Raw genomic sequence first — 16,133 nt, forward strand, 5'->3', positions numbered from 1 at the left:
GTTTCAAAGCATGGATTTAGGAACTAAATGTTCACCTCTCTTATTTTTTGTATTGAACAAGGGATTTTTTTTCTTTGAACAAATCTAAGAAATATTTTCACCAATCCATTTTCATGTTCATATGTCAGTCCTACTTTGGTATCAACCTAACAACTCTCCCACACATTGAACTTGGAAGTTAATGGATAGTTTCAACCTTATTCTCATTTGAAGTTATCCGCTCTCATGGATCTTCCTTTTGAAGGAAAATTGTGTAACATTTTCTGTTGTTTTCTGGTCAAAATAAATGTGTGCATTTATATATGTGTTATCACTGGTCTACTAGGATGTCCTCTGAAAATATGACGCATTCTTATAAGCTACAAATTTTAGATTTGGTTGCACATATGACAAATTAACCGATAGGGAAGTCTGACATCTTGAAACTACAGCTGCCGGTAAGGGACAAAGAGCATAAATGCTGAGTAAGAACATGTTTTTCCAGTGACAAAAATGCAGCACCATGCATGTGCACCAGGAGGAGGGAGCTCAAAAAGGAGAAAGATTTTAAAGGGTGCACTGAAGTTTCCAGCTTTCTTCTTGACGAATACTTAAAGTATACCGCCTAAGTTAGCCCAAAACGAACTTTCCATTTGGTTTTGTTGCCACAGGCAACATAACAGTAGATCCTGCAAAATACAACAACCTGTTTAGTACAGAGGAGTATGTTCATATGGTTTCAGTAGCTTTCAAGGTAATGGTACCAGCAAAGTTTTCAGTGCATGTGTAGTCTGTGTTGTTATACATGTACTTAATGGATGGAAGTAATCAAAGATTTAATCTTTCATCAACATCAATCCATCTCCAGCTTGTTAATATTGTAGTCTTGTTGGAACGTAATGGCTATCCAGCAACCATCCAGACCTCCATCCGTCTACACTGGATGGTTCAGATGTGTCATGTTTTTGCCACCCTGATCTCCTGGCGCTCATCATTGATTACTCGATCCACCTGCTGGCTTCCTAATTGCCTCTGCTACCTCATTCAGTTCACCTGGTTTCCTTTTTTCTCACTGCCTACTTAAGCTCCCTCCAATCCCTCCTTTTCTGCCAGATAATAATCAGACCTATGTCTAGTTTTGTTCCAGCGTTCTACGGATTGATCCTCAGTTGCCGACCCTCTGCTTCATGCCCCTGGATTACCCTCCTTGCCTTGCCCTCGACGGACACCGCTACCTTTCGGATCTTCTGGTTACCAACCCTGCCTGTCTTTGGATCTCTGAGCCTTGTCTTTGCCTGGACGAGTATTTTGCCATCCTGTTTACCTCCCAGCTGTTGCCTGGTTTCTTCTGCAGACCACTCCCCCGGACTGATCTTCTGTTCATACTCCTTCACCAATAAACTGGTCATTTGTCCCGAACTCCCTGTGTGTGGCTGAATTACGGATCCTCAGGGTAACTCATTACAAGATGGATGGAGGTCTGGATGGTTCCTGGTGCCTGAACATTTTTCTTCCAAGTATTTTCTAAGTACACAACAAAAGTTCCTTTTTGTGTCATGGATGGACACTTTCCACAAGCACCAGCAGCTTCAAATACCTGCTTGCTGCTCTTCAAGGACCTTTTAGCAGCTGCTCTCTTAATACAATTTGCCTGATGGAGACTTTCCTTGATACGCATTTCTCTGCATCTGCTCTCTAATAATACACATAAACAGTGCAATCATCTGCATTAAGTTTCTGTAAAATGTCCAACTTTTCATTCCTTTCACCAGACATTGCACTATTTTTCATTTGTACAATCCTCATTTCTCCCCTTACTGCATGGAAACTGTGACTTGATTAATAATGTGAAACAACCTTCTGAAGTAAAGTTAAGCTCACCTATAATGATCGCTCAAACCTGTCTGTCTGAGATGTTATCAGTGGTTAATACAGACAGTCAATATATTCCAGAGAAATTCTGAAACCCAAATGTTTTATTTACTAAAACCTCACATTTAGAATAACTTGGAAATCATTGTAAATGTTTTTTATGCAGTTTAACTTTGAGTGTGTGAAGGGGATTTTTATCTTAGTTGGCTTTCTGTGTTTTCCTGTTTAGTTAAAGAAAAAAAAGTTATTTTTGGTTGTTTGTAACAACCACAGTCAGTCTCCTGACAGCACAAACTTATGAAGCCCATTTTGTGATATTTGGGGCAAAAACATTGCAGCCGGTTCGTGTGTTTCTAAAGTGTTGGAACGCGACAATTAAGTTGTGGCCATGAGTTAGCACGCATGGAAATGTGATATCTAAACTGTGGCCACAAATTAGGGATCTGTTATTATTAGTCAAGGTTCCATATTGCCATAACGTGCGATGCAATATGGAAATATTTAGACTGAATTTTATTTTATTATAATCTTGAGCTGAATTGCAATGATATACAGTCATTTGAAGCATTTAAGCTCAACATCATTAGTTTGTAATTCATCTGCTAAAAATACAGATTTTGAAAAGCAAACAGTATGGGCATTGAGGAGGTGGTTGATGTCATTGTGCAGGAATTGGATGGACCTGGGAGACTATATGGCTGTATGCGGATGAATCAGGAGTATCTGATGAATGGGATCCATGCAAAACAAAATGGGGTTTGTTAAATTCTTGCATCCTTGGATCCAAACTAACGCTGTATATAACACACATGAAAACACAGAATTCAAGTTATTAGCCCAACACAGAAAAATACCACTATATCTACGTAGGCATGGCAAATACATAAACTTCAGGGAAAACATATCAGTTTCATGCACTTTGATCTAAGATTAAAAGTGTTGGCACAAGTCAATAACTGCTAAACTTTGGCGCCTCCTAGGAAAGACTAATTTAGTTTTCAAATTTTATCTTGTCTGTGTTAGTATCTATTTGTCCATAAAGAAAAATGTAGTTTTCACGTGATGATCTGCGCTGGAAAACATCAAATGTTGTGAAGAGCAATTTCTCAAACCTGGGATGCTGCTGGCCAATGATGACTCCAGGAATGTACAATCATAAATCATAGTGTGCTATGAAAATGAGTCAAGATGTAATCTTGCCTTAATTAATAGTAATTCAGTAACCTAAATATTATTTTTCTCACAAGTGTCAAAGTGTACATCCAGCTACATTAGGTTTTAGCTATTTTGAGCTAAAGAGAACATTAAACATATAGTTCTGGATCATAGATTGATTTATGTCCCAGGAAACAATCTGGTTTACTTTATGGGTTTTGTACAATCACGAGGAGGATCAGACCTCAACTTTCGCCAGAGGTAATAGTTTTCATGCCTGTATTGCCCCACATGAAGCATGACTGTTGCATGAACAATCATAACACCCCAAAATTTTAACAATGTTTGCAGGTTCTTATAAAACATAATTAATCCTCAGCATGGCATTGCACATTTTATATGCTATTTAAAAACTGTGTTGGTGTTATTATCAAAATTTGTTACAGCTGCACCGGTGAGTATGGAGTATTTTTGTGAACTGCACAATTATGTGTGCAGCAGGCATTATTTGTTCAGGATGGTTCCGATGCAAGTGGTGGAGGGAAGCCGGGGGGAAGTAATATTGTTCATATATATTTCTATTAGGATTAAACATTTCAAACCACTGTTTCTGGCTTAAATTCTGGGGTAAAACAAAACAAAAAAGAAGCTTCCAGAGTTGTTCAGTATTTCATTTGGTACCTTCGGGAAGTTGCAAAAAGTTTCCAAAATTTCAATGTTTTCATTTCAATGATAATTTCAAACATTTTGCTTCATTTGCAATATTTCCATCTTTGCAACTCATGTTTGCAAAGGAGTAGGCAGAAGTACACACTTATATAACCCTACTCCATTTCTATTATATGTTGTAATGCTCCAACCCTACTATATTACTTAAATTTCCCACTTCACAACAAAAAATAAATATTTCCACAAAATATTGCTGTTTTTGAATACTATTACATCACCATCCTTTGTTAAACCGTTGTACTTCGAGGTTATATTTATTTATAACTGCATTTTGTACCTTGTCTTAACCTGGTATATGTTTTTACTTTCCTTCAATTAATTTACACACTTACTTCTTAAAGTTGTTCTGAAATGCTGCATTTTTAAATTCAGCTTTCCTAGTAAACCATAATCCCCTCCTATTGCTGGTAAATTATTTTATGCTCAGAATATTATTTGGGGATGTTTTAAACTTATATCTAGAAATTTTAGAGCTTCCATTTTTAGTAATCGTTCATTTGTATGATCTTTATATCCTGCATTTTTTAAATCAATTTAAATGTTCTTTTTTTTGGGGGGGGGGCTGCATGGTGGCATAGTGGTTAGCACTGTGGCCTCACAGCAAGAAAGGTTGCTTGTTCAATCCTCTGCTGGGGGGGGGTTCTTAAACAGTGGCCTTTCTGTGTGGAGTTTGCATGTTCCCCCCCATGTCCACATGAGTTCTCTCCAGGTACTCTGGCTTCCTTTCACCATCCAAAGACATACACTTTAGGTTTATTGGTTACTCTAAGTTGCCCATGGGAGTGAGTGTGAGCGTTTTTGTCTCTTCGTGTTCGCCTTGCGATGAACCGGCGACCTATCCAGGGTGTACCCTGCCTTTCACCCAAAGACTGCTGGGATAGGCCCCAGCTCCCCCGCAACCCTTAATCGGACTAAGCGGCTCAGATAATGGATGAATAATTGCTCTTTTCTGCATTTTATTTATTGCTTGTAAAATATTTTTGTACACAATAACCAATGTATGGTATAGGCCTTGTTGTTCTGCAATACTACAGATACTGGTGTAAAGAGAACTGATGTTACAGTAATATGTAGCAATTTGTAATCATTGTTCACATCATATTTGCTACAGTGTGCAGCTGTAGCAGATGTGGCCCATAGCTTTTGTTTTTCCCCCACTGTAATTCAGACTGTTTCTGACTGACAGAGCTGAGGCTGCACAAACTGGAATGTCTTCATAACAAGTACAACGTGACTTTGTATCCTAATTAAGCTCAAGTCTTTTTTTTTTCCTGTCAGTCAGAGGAATCCAGCTCTTAGATAAAGGTGAGTTGCGTGACAGTGTTTCTGGAAAAGAAGGTTGAATGAATCTGTGATTTACCCTGTAATATGGCCGGCGAGCCACAGGTGAAAGAACAATGTTTGCCGAAGGTGGTCCCCAGGGGGCAGCTGAATATAGCGTGATAGACGTGAGACTGATCAGGGAGGCCACAGTCCACAGGCTGACAGCTCACCTTCCGGTCCCATGAACCATGAAAACACTCCAGTTCTGTCGCTCTCTGGAGGTGGAACAGAAAAACACACAAGACAGGAAAAGATGTGATTTTGCCACAGTTAATGGAAAAAAAACCCATCATATTCAAAGAATTTGGTGATTGTTAACTGCGGGGTGTGCAACTTTCTACAGCCATGGTAAAACTGGAAAGGCACCACAAACAACAACAAACAAACAATGGCTGCACCACAAAACTGCAAATCTCACATCCGTGAATGTTTGATACTTTCTGGTGTCTGTGTGAATAAATAAAACAAATGAGTTAACAGTCTTAAAGTTGTGTAATTTTACAGATGTAGCTCATAGTACAAGATCCAGTCTACCTGATGGGGTTGAGTCCCCCTGCCACTGAGGACAGTGATACTGTAACCACGGTTACAATGAACAGAGCAGCGAGAGGTCTCCCCTCCTCCTGTACACCTACAGAGACACACTGATATATAGATCGCTCTTTTGTTTGCAGTTTCAACTTTGTAAAAGCTCATTGTTTCATGCCAGAGAGCTTACCTGACAGAGGCATGCTCTATCTGCGGCGGACTGCAGCTGTCCATCTGACACGGCTGCCGCAAACAGCTGTTGCAGATGTAGAGGGAGGAGAAAAGAGAGAAATGGAGGAATGAGAGGCGGCGAAAGACATAAAAGTAAGCCTAAACTGATCAACTGTTAAAAAAAATTAGATAACTTATACATGTGGGTTTCACAATGTCTCATTTTTAAACCCAGCCTGGTAATATATAATATAGAACTAGTAAATATTTGGACAGTTTCCCATTTAACTCAACAGAAAAGTGTGTCCAAACATATTTCCACATTTCTTTTACATAAATGAGAACAATATTAAATCATCTGCACTAATGTGCAGTTCTACAGTTTTACTTTTGACTGCTCTTCTAAAGGTTTATTCACATCAGGAAGGTTTGCTAAACTCTGTCCAATTAGAGACTCAGTTGTAGGGGGGGGTGTATCCATGTGGACTAGATCGTGTCACACTGTTCTTTGGTCAAACAAGCCAAATCATTAGAATAGTATATCCCAATTCTCACCAAAGATGGCGCTGCACTAGAATTTAGCAAAACAGAGAACCAGACTCACATGAAGAAGAAAAGTCCCCTTGCAAGCTAAACATGGAGACGAAATTATTGCTGTTTGGGTTTTTTTTTTTTTTTTTGTCTTATGCAACGCAACAATGGACGCAGTATGAACAACAGACGAGGTAGAGGACCCTTCACACCATCGCTATGTATTTACCCACAATGCAATGCTAGCAACTTTTTTGCAGTCCACTTCCTGTACTTTGTTTGCTTGAAATGGACTCGGTCCTGCGTTTGTAGGCGGATAGAGTCTGCTTCTTTGGTCTGAAAAAGAATTTGTTCGGCGCTTTTACATTTCCCCACACGAAGCGGACTTTCCGAGCAAACGGACTCGGATTCGAATCAAAAAGGCTGATTTTGAATGAGCCCTGAGTTGTGGATGAAACAGTTCAGTGTGTGGGTGTGTGTGCTTTTAGTAGGTAGTTGTGGGAGAGCCCACCCTCTGATGCGCACCCGGTCAGGGCGAAGGTGCTGAAGTGGCAGGAGGTCCTCAGAGCCACCCCTCTGACTGCCACGGACGGAGAGGAGAAGAGGAAGATAACAGAACAAGTGAGGAAGAACGGCTGAGAGAGGTCATGGGTCACGTTCACCACCAATGGGTTTCTGTGGCATGAGAGGTCGTGTGTGCCTGGATATATGGAAGGATTTCAGATGCATCACAAACACTGTATGTAAGTCAAAGGGACTATAAAACAGCACAAACATAAATGCATTGACTCTGAATCCAAACACTCACCTAGTGAGTGGTTCTTGCCGTTAGCATCAGATAGCAGGATGGTGACTGTCCTCCGACACTGTTCCCCAGACCATGAACCATCCGAGGCCAAGTACACCATCACAGAGGCCGCCACTCCAGGATGGACAAATCCAACCTGTTTCATCATATAATAATAGTTACAGTACAAAAACTCTGAAGGATTAATCAGCATTTCTCCAGTGAGCCCACCAGGTTTCTACATGAGGACCAAAACGCACCGGATCTGCTCATTAAAAAAGAAATTATGTCTATGTGTAGCAACCATACCGGTTAGGTAAAGGTGACTTATGATGCAGAAACTACAGAAAAACAACAGCTAAAATACAGCGACGCTGCTATGACTTAAACTGTCTTCAGTCAATTTCTCTCTGAGGGAACTACTAAGTTCTAAGCCACTTGCCAAGTTAGGACTGTGTGTGTTTCATTTTCAGAGGATAAAATGACTCACTTGAAAGACATGTTAAAAGGGGGGAAAAAAAAGGGAGAAAGCACTTCCACACAAACAACTGTTAAATTAGACAGCTGCCTTCAATACAGCAGGGATGATTATGAATGGATGGCTCAGGAGGGCTTTTCAGACAGAGCGAGACTAGATATTTAAGTACACAGGAGAGCTCCTCGAGACACAACACCTAAAGAAAAGAGATGTTTGGGAGAGCTCTGGCAGATGTGAATGTTGTAATGAAGTCTTTTCAGACATTGAGAGAGTCTTCAGGGAGTGTTTCAGAGAGGTTGCAGGGATATGTCTGATAAAGAGAGCACGGCATGAAAAGATGAGTCATTCTGCAAAGAAGTGGAAATGATGAAAAAACAAACGAGAATGTGCAAGCCTTTGATCCAGAGAATGACAGACAAGGTTGTGAAGCCATCAGTCAAACTGACAGCTGGCCTACACTTAGTCTGTGGCCTACACTGTGACTGTGGAAAGATTAAATAATAGCTAAAACACAAAATATGAGAAGCAGACGCAGGTCTGGAGTGGAAAGCCTGATCCAAGTTCAGCTCTGTGCATGAATCAGGACGTCTATGTCAGGCACTTCTGGCTCGTGGTGGAGCTGCAAAGATAAGCAAGACGACTGAGCAGGTGACTCAGTCGGCCTCAATCAACAAGTGCAAATTTGATTTCATTTAAAAAATGTCTTTCTAATTATATGAAAACAATTGCTTAATAGTGTATATTTATGTGTCTCATTTGTGAAGTATTAAGATTCATGTCCTGTTGGCCTGCTTTATATAAAGCCAATATAATTATGACTTATGAATTACTTTTGACAAAGAGATCTTTTTTTGAGATTCCTTCAGTATTTTAAAAACATACAAGCCTTTTAAAGTATCTAATTATGAATGATGGGTATATTTATATTATTTACTTAGTCTCCTACTATAAATACACTGGCAGTGACTGCTATTTAAAGACTCAGATGATTAGTGACCACCAGGTGAAAAATAAAGACATAAAATGTAAATAAAGGATAAGTAGTGTTATTGTGGTTTGTAATCATCCACAGATCATTACATCTCACAAATCACCACTGACCTGGAACATAAGTCATTATAGTTGTCATTGCATTGTATGAATCATGTAATTTTTTGAAAGTTAGGAATGTGCGTGTTTGTGTGTGTGTGTGTGTGTGTGTGTGTAGCTTTGAGCCAGCCGTCTTATGGGAGGCCCCTTCTACCCTTTTTAAAGAAAAACTGGAAAGTGTTGGGAGCTGTTAAAAACAGAGGAGCCACCCACAGTCACTCAGTGGAGGAGAAAACGGACACGATATCCATGCAAACACACACACACACACACACACATATATATACATATATTATATATATGTATATATATATAAATATATATATATATATATATATATATTATACCTTTAGCCAAAATGAATGTTCCAGACCATTATTTGTGTCAGACTGGGCTGTGCACGGAAACCAGGCATCAGTGAGCGCTCCGTCATTCACCTCCAAATGATGATACCTGCAGAGCTTCACACAAAAGACAAAAGAATTAAATTGCTAAAATGTAGTTCCACACCACATGACATGTATGGACACATGTAAGGGTGAATCAGTAAATGGATCTTGTGCATATGTAAAGATGTGCTAAATAAGCGTCCTTGGCTTAGCTGTTCATGCACATGTGCTACCTTTAAAAACTTATTTTGTTTTGCTTTCTGTATATGAGAATGATAAAGCAGATTTATCTGTACACCTGACTTTTTTGGGTTTTATTTCCAAAGTGACATTTATGCAGAAGAGCAGAGCTGATATGAATTCATGACTGAAACTTTAACAGAACTTGGCTTTGAAGTAACACTGAACCTCTGAGGCTTTGCGAGGCTGTAGACTTTTTATTTTGTTATAGGTGGAAAATGATTTAAATGAATTATTTTTAAAAGGATGAGGATTTACTCTGTGTTGTCATTGACAAAGCAACCAAAATATTTCACTTCCTTATCAGTTGCTTAGCTGTGATGCAATCTCAAACTCAACAGTGCAGGGAAGGTTGTTAACAATAGGCTGGGGGAGGCTGCTGAATGCCAAACTGTACCAAAGTTACCATTTTGGAGACCTCATCTGAAAGATTTGAACTAAATGTCTCAATTTTTCCTGCTCCATTTTATCTAAGATGGCCTTTGCAGAGATAATGGTTATATAACATTTTGTGATTTGATAGAAGTGTAGAGCTGAAGCTGAACCAATCCAAAGTGATATTTACATTCCCCCTAAAGTGTTTCAGTTCTTTTTCAGCCACTGTAACTGTTTTTTTTATTTGTTTTATCTGCAAACTGCATATGTTCCATTTCCTGAGACAAAGATATGAAGGAAGTTTTTGTTTTGACTTTTTGTCTGCTAATATCCAAACAACGGGCCTTTAGCATGAAGGCCGAAAGAAGGCAATATAAATAATTCCTTTTTTTCCCAGAATAACCTTGTTATCAGATTTTATTGAGGATTTATCAATAAAATTAACATAAAATCAGAAAAAAATAAATAAATAAAAATCAGTGGAAAAAAGAATTTATATATGCATATCATCTGTTTTGCTTAAAGGTAAACACTGAATCAAAGCCATAAAGATTTAGGTCACATCCTTGTCTTCTAGACAAAACACCTCCTGTCTGTTTCTAGCTTCCTGCTCCAGAAGAGATGCAAGCTCCAGGTTTAAAAAGTACAAAAAAATTACTTTGCAATGCATTCTCTTAAGTGGACAGCAGGAGGTGACACATCTGTGTGTAATCATATGAGAAGTTGGGGTTTCCTGGTAAACAAGAGCTTTTCATTTTATTTCTTGTTTCTTTATCAATTCAAACTTTTAATTTAATGCAAAATTATGTTTATCTTTTCAAAACAGTGATGTATTTTAAGATACAATCAAGTTTGTATGAGATAGGTCTGGGGTTTCCTGTGACATGCACCTAGGGTTTAGTGAATACTTTTTTGTTTTCACTTTAATGACAACTACAACTGTATCTTTGGGGAGCAACCTAGGGTTTGGTGTCTTGTCTAATGACATTTAAATATATGAATGAGGTCTGAATGGGACTTAAATGTAAAGATTGTTATTTGTGAGAAACTGTACCACCTGCGGCACCATAACTCATGGAACTCATGCTCTTGTAAATTGTTAGCAATGGCCATTAAAAAGATTAAATCATTGTGGATCCTTCAATTTTGATATATTATCTATGGATTATCCCATAGATAATATATCAAAATTGAAGGATGTTCAATGTTTTGAATGTTTCAGCAAGACATTCTTGGATTATCACACTTCTCTTAAGATTTCAGCAATAGCTTGGAGGCACCAAATGTTTTCTTCCCTCCGATCTGGAAAATACCCAAACTATATTCTTAGAGTTCCATGCTTTTTAAGACTTGACTTTAGTTTTTAACACTTTTTTTTGTGAACAAATGAGTGTAATACATGAAAGCCTCATTCCTTCATGTTTCATACCTTGGTAAATGATGGCTCCCCTGTAGCAGCATGGGCAGGGCAGTGGTTGGGGTCCTGGTGAGAAGCAGTGGCAGTGGCTGCCCACTGATCTGTATAGCCCAAAGGTGTGAAGAAACCACAGTCTCGAACACTGGAGCTCCGCTCAAAGTCCTCACACACACCGTCACCATCAAAAACATAACACTGACTAGGTTCACCTTAGGAGACAAGGACAGGAATGACAGAGGAGGATTTATGAAAGAATATAAAGCCAGGTTTCTTAATCTGGCAAGGTGTACACTCATCCCCCACTGTTAGACGATCATCCAATTCTATTTGTCAGTGAACCAAATGTGAGCAAATCCATTCTGTATTTTCCTTGGCAACTTCTAATGTTTGCCACGTCAGCTCAACCAAATCTGACTCCCTGTACTGTCAACAGACTGTAAATTCTTGTAAGGAATGACCCTTGACTTCAATTACTTATCAAAGATTTTATTGAATTTGTGATATTAATAAACTTAAATGTAAAAGAAGCTTCAGCGGAGCCTTGATAGGTCACCATGTTTACAACAGAAACATTACGTGTTACAAAGAGCTGTCAAAGCAATTATCAAAACTTCTTCCAAGTCTCAAAGAAAACAAAAGCACTGTTTTCTATAACTGTGTCTCCTACTATATTTAGAATTGAGATTCTTCCCAAGTTACTAATTCTAAAAAGACATTAATCATAAGGGAAGGGAAGTAAAACTATCCATAAAACTGGGCTTAATGGTTCCAATATGGGACAACTAACAGTGGGCAAAGAAAACTCCAACATCCTGTGTGTAAATAAGATAACTAACTGATTCCTAAAGGTAAAAAAAACAAACAAATAAAAAAAAAAGAGTTTAAAAAAAAAACACATGTACAAGTACATGGGGGGGCTGGTCTGTAATGTTAGTTGGATAAAATATTGATGCTTCAGCGCCCAGTTGTTGAATCAACATGAAGCAATGTCTGTTTTGCCTGTGAAGGTTCTTACTCATGCAGGTCATGGTATCCAATGTAGGTTGAGTGATGTCAACTACCTTGGGTTTAGTTTCTTGAAAAGAAAGTAAACAAAGCCATTGGCTTTGATATATAGATGACACATGGGTTGAACTAATGGCCAAAGAGGTACATACTTACATTAATAACAATAAATTGGTGCCCAAAAACATGGAATTTGCACAAGATGTTGTTGTTCCTGGAGTGCATTGGGCATATAATGGAGAACTGAAGCATGCAGGTTTGAATGAACAAGAAACCTGTCCACACAGAGAAGTACCTCTTTTTCAATTTAAATCTTTGACATAGAACGCTGTGGCTTTAAGCCAGTTGTGAAAAAGACCATCCATGTCAAAGTAGAGAAGTTTTCACCTAACAGAAGAAGACCACCTCAGGTGACTCACAACCCTCAAAGTTTGTTATAGACTGCAAAATATCAGTATTTTTACAGGCTAATTGAGTACAATCTCCCACTAACTCTATCAGAACAGAATAAGCTCTTCTGGATTCGAGAAATGACTTCAACAAACCAAACCCAGTCCAGATTACTTTATTCCACATTAATTGCAAATCCACTTTCTAACATTTCTTTTCAGCCACTTCCTATGGTCTTCACCAGCAGAAAACAGTCTTCACATTTCTTCAAAACTTAAATAGAAGTTTTTCAATCAGACTCCTTAGTGTCCAGAACAAGCCCCAACATGCTTTAGGGAGTTGATGATGAGCAACTGCAACAGTGTATCACAACAAAAAAAGTTTAGAAGCATGACCTGAGAAACAGCTTCTGATGCAGAAGTTCTTAAAAGAAACAGGACAGTAAACATCATAAACTTCATGCGTTTGGCCTAGTTAACATCTGGACAGCTGCAGAGTACACACAGACAAACAGACAGTGCAGGCCTACACAAATGGCTTCAATTAGTCAACGGAAACACGTTTCAAGAAAGTAAGTTAGGCCGAGACAGCTCAATGCCATACCGTCTTCCCAAGTTCATTTGGCAGGACTACACTGAATGAACTCAAAGAAACACCCCACCCCCGCTTTAACAACACCTGTGAAAATGATTAAGTCATTTTAACTCTGAGCCCTGTATCTATCAAGCTCCACAAATAAGGAACTGACAGAAAATCTTAAACACCTGTTTTTTATTTCAGATCTCCATGCTGTAACCGCATTGTGCAATTTCACATTTATCTAATCAGGCAACAAAAGATTCAATTATAATCTATAAAAGCTATGAAAAATAATAAATTTTAAAAAAAAAAACAGAAAGAAATTACAGAAAGAAAACACAAGAGGATCCGGCATTGTAAGGGTTAAACAAGTCAAGCAAGTGTTGCTTGAAAACCCAAACAAACATCGGCCTATGACTATGAAGAAGTAAAACTGAATAATTGGTTTTAAGAGCTGCAATTTGTTAAAACCTATTTTTGCCAAATTGTTTTCCTTCCTAGTCATGATGTGTTTTATTGTAAAACGAGATGTAATGGCTTCAGTCACGGCATGGCAAGGCCTGGTGGGAGTCGGAGGGGGGGGGGGCTTGTTTCCCTCTGACAAATAAATTGACTGGATGATGGAAGTTTTGCTCTGTAACAAGCTCTCGTAACACAAGTCTTTACGGCACACATGAATAACTGCCCTCCAGCTGCCAGTGGAAACAATACACAGCCTGAAAAGAAAGCAACACAGTTTCATTTCATCTGACCTGTCACACTTTCTTAGCATTATTAGGGAATATTTATGACACAAAGCTTCTGGCAAGGGAGGAATGTTTGAGCGTGCTTTCGGTGATATGGGGCATGAATTTTAAGGATGTTAAGAAAAAAAATACACCACACTAGTAAAGCTGATTACCTGTGTCATTTAAGCTAGGTCCTGTTCTCATCTGGACTCTTTCAACGAGAGGGGAAAGCATACAGGAGTGCAGAAGAGAGGACTTCAGTGCCATCTGCTTCACATGTCAGTGGTTTTAATGCTGTGGCTGATCAGTGTTTTTTCTGCATGAGAGGATATTGTGGGATCGTCCATATTATTTCGGGTACACTCCCTTCTTGTAATAAGGCTTCTGTTGTGGTGTGACTGTATGATTCAGGCTGTGGTGGAGACACAAAGCATTGTTGTCCTGTGGCAGAATCATAAATGAAGGAGGCGCTCTCTGTGGCATCCTTGTTTGTCTTTTGTCATGTTATGCTGCATGCTTTTGGGACTTTTTACTGCATTTCAACCAAGGATGGTCTTAAAATGACTGCTATTCTGTAGTCATGTGAGAAAGGAAATACACCCTTTTTCTGTTTAAAGGTTTTACATATAAGAAGATGATAACATCTTCAAATCAAGATGATTTGGTGCTTAAAAGGACTTAAATTACGCAAATACGACCTCATTAGCAGCAGCACATGAAGTATCACAGTGGTTTTATTTTTTTAACCAAAAAAATTAACCAAATAGTAAAATGCAGAGGGTGTGAAAAACTAATGCCATCCTTTGATTGTATTGATCATCATCAGTTTGATAAAAAATATATGTTTTAGGGGTTGCTGGTCTAGAACATTCAACAGTGCCAAAGAGGAAAGACCACTATGACTGCTGCACATCAGTCTGCAAAAGGTTATAAGGCTGTTTCCAAACAATATTGAGAATGTCGATTTTCACTTAGAAATATCCAGTATTTAAGACTCTTGCCAACCTTCCCAAAGGTGGTGATCCCAGCCAGTTAACTACAGGGTCCAACGGTGCAATGCTTAGAGAAACTGTAAAAAACTCCAGTGGCTACATCTCTAACTCTACACACCTCAGTTATCATGTTGAATTTTGATGTTCATGACAGTAAACTTGGAAATAAAGGAAATACTTTGCAGATTTGGAGGGACCGTCAGCTGTTAGACTTTTCTCTCGAGAATAGATATTTTTGCATTAAAAAAAAAAAAGGTTTGTATCTGAACAAACCACAAGACTTCCATAGCAGTGTCAGTTGAAGAACTGAGGACAAGGTGAAGATCTTTGGTCATAACAGACTGCACCATGTTTCTAGATAACCAACTAGATGCAGCACATCAGCGGAAACTTATCATACAGACTTTCAAGCACAGCAGTGGAGGGGTGATGATTTGGGCTTGTTTTGCTTGACTATAAATTCTTCTGTTTCCCAAAGTGTTAAAGTATCAAATGTGAAGCCATCTGTTTGTGTTAGCTGAAAGTCAAATGATCCCAACATCGTAAAGCTGAAAAGCTCAACAACCAACAGCAAGGAACAGGGGATCAAAACTCCTCTACAATAAATCAGAAAGAAAACTAACATCTTACAGTAAATGATTATTTCAAGTCCTAGCTGCCGGTGGGAATTCTGCAAACTGCCTCATCATTTTTATCAGAATGATTTCACATTTTGGCCCAGTTTTTTTTAGATTAATAATAAGACGATGTAATGTGTTGTGTTATTCATCTCAGGTTGTATTCAATTCATTTTAAGACCTGGTAAAAAGCAGATGAATCTTTATTATGCCCTGGCACGCAAACCTCACAGTTAAAAGTGAGTGCATTTTTTACATGACTGTAAAATTTGAATAAATCTTTAATAATGAGTTATTTTTTTCTAACTGCCAGATGACTCACTCTGCTACAAATGACCTGTTTATTAACATAGCTTTACCATAAATCATTTTTATTTCCAAAAGACAAATCATGCATTCGTGTCAGGGCCTCAAAACCCTGAAGAACATACTTTCTCATTTGACTTTCAGTTCTTATAAGTAGAGAAATATATTTACGAGAAAAAATGCAAAATAATGAAATACCACAAATAACCCTGCACATTCTGGAGATCAGAAGCCTCTAATGCTTAACTGTGGGGTCAGAGAGGCAGAAATGTCAGCAGAACCAGATTTCTACGGGTCACGATCTCTGACTGAAGAGCTGGCCAAATGTCACAGGTGTTGATGATAAAAACATACAACTTAAAGGATATCAAATAAAGTAAAACTGGATACTGTACATTTTAGTCAATATTCCCAAGTCCTTAAAGAACTGAAATTTTAAGACGGATAAAATTA

At 38.5% G+C, this 16,133-nt stretch overlaps 1 protein-coding gene across 1 annotated transcript in view; it reads right to left on the reverse strand.

Moving 5' to 3' along the window:
• The window catches only part of pappa2 (pappalysin 2), a 69,915-nt gene that overhangs the window by 20,451 nt on the left and 33,331 nt on the right, over nucleotides 1–16,133 (reverse strand). Inside the window, exons 14-20 of the mRNA XM_079243955.1 lie at nucleotides 11,076–11,272; nucleotides 8,990–9,103; nucleotides 7,097–7,232; nucleotides 6,814–6,988; nucleotides 5,777–5,842; nucleotides 5,593–5,689; nucleotides 5,096–5,273 (exon numbers count right to left, since the gene is read on the reverse strand). Coding sequence (XP_079100081.1) covers nucleotides 5,096–5,273; nucleotides 5,593–5,689; nucleotides 5,777–5,842; nucleotides 6,814–6,988; nucleotides 7,097–7,232; nucleotides 8,990–9,103; nucleotides 11,076–11,272 — 963 coding nt within the window. The remainder of the gene's footprint in view (nucleotides 1–5,095; nucleotides 5,274–5,592; nucleotides 5,690–5,776; nucleotides 5,843–6,813; nucleotides 6,989–7,096; nucleotides 7,233–8,989; nucleotides 9,104–11,075; nucleotides 11,273–16,133) is intronic.

Source organism: Telmatherina bonti (genome assembly GCF_933228915.1).
Source record: "Telmatherina bonti genome assembly, chromosome: 7".
In the NCBI taxonomy this organism is placed as follows: domain Eukaryota; kingdom Metazoa; phylum Chordata; class Actinopteri; order Atheriniformes; family Telmatherinidae; genus Telmatherina; species Telmatherina bonti.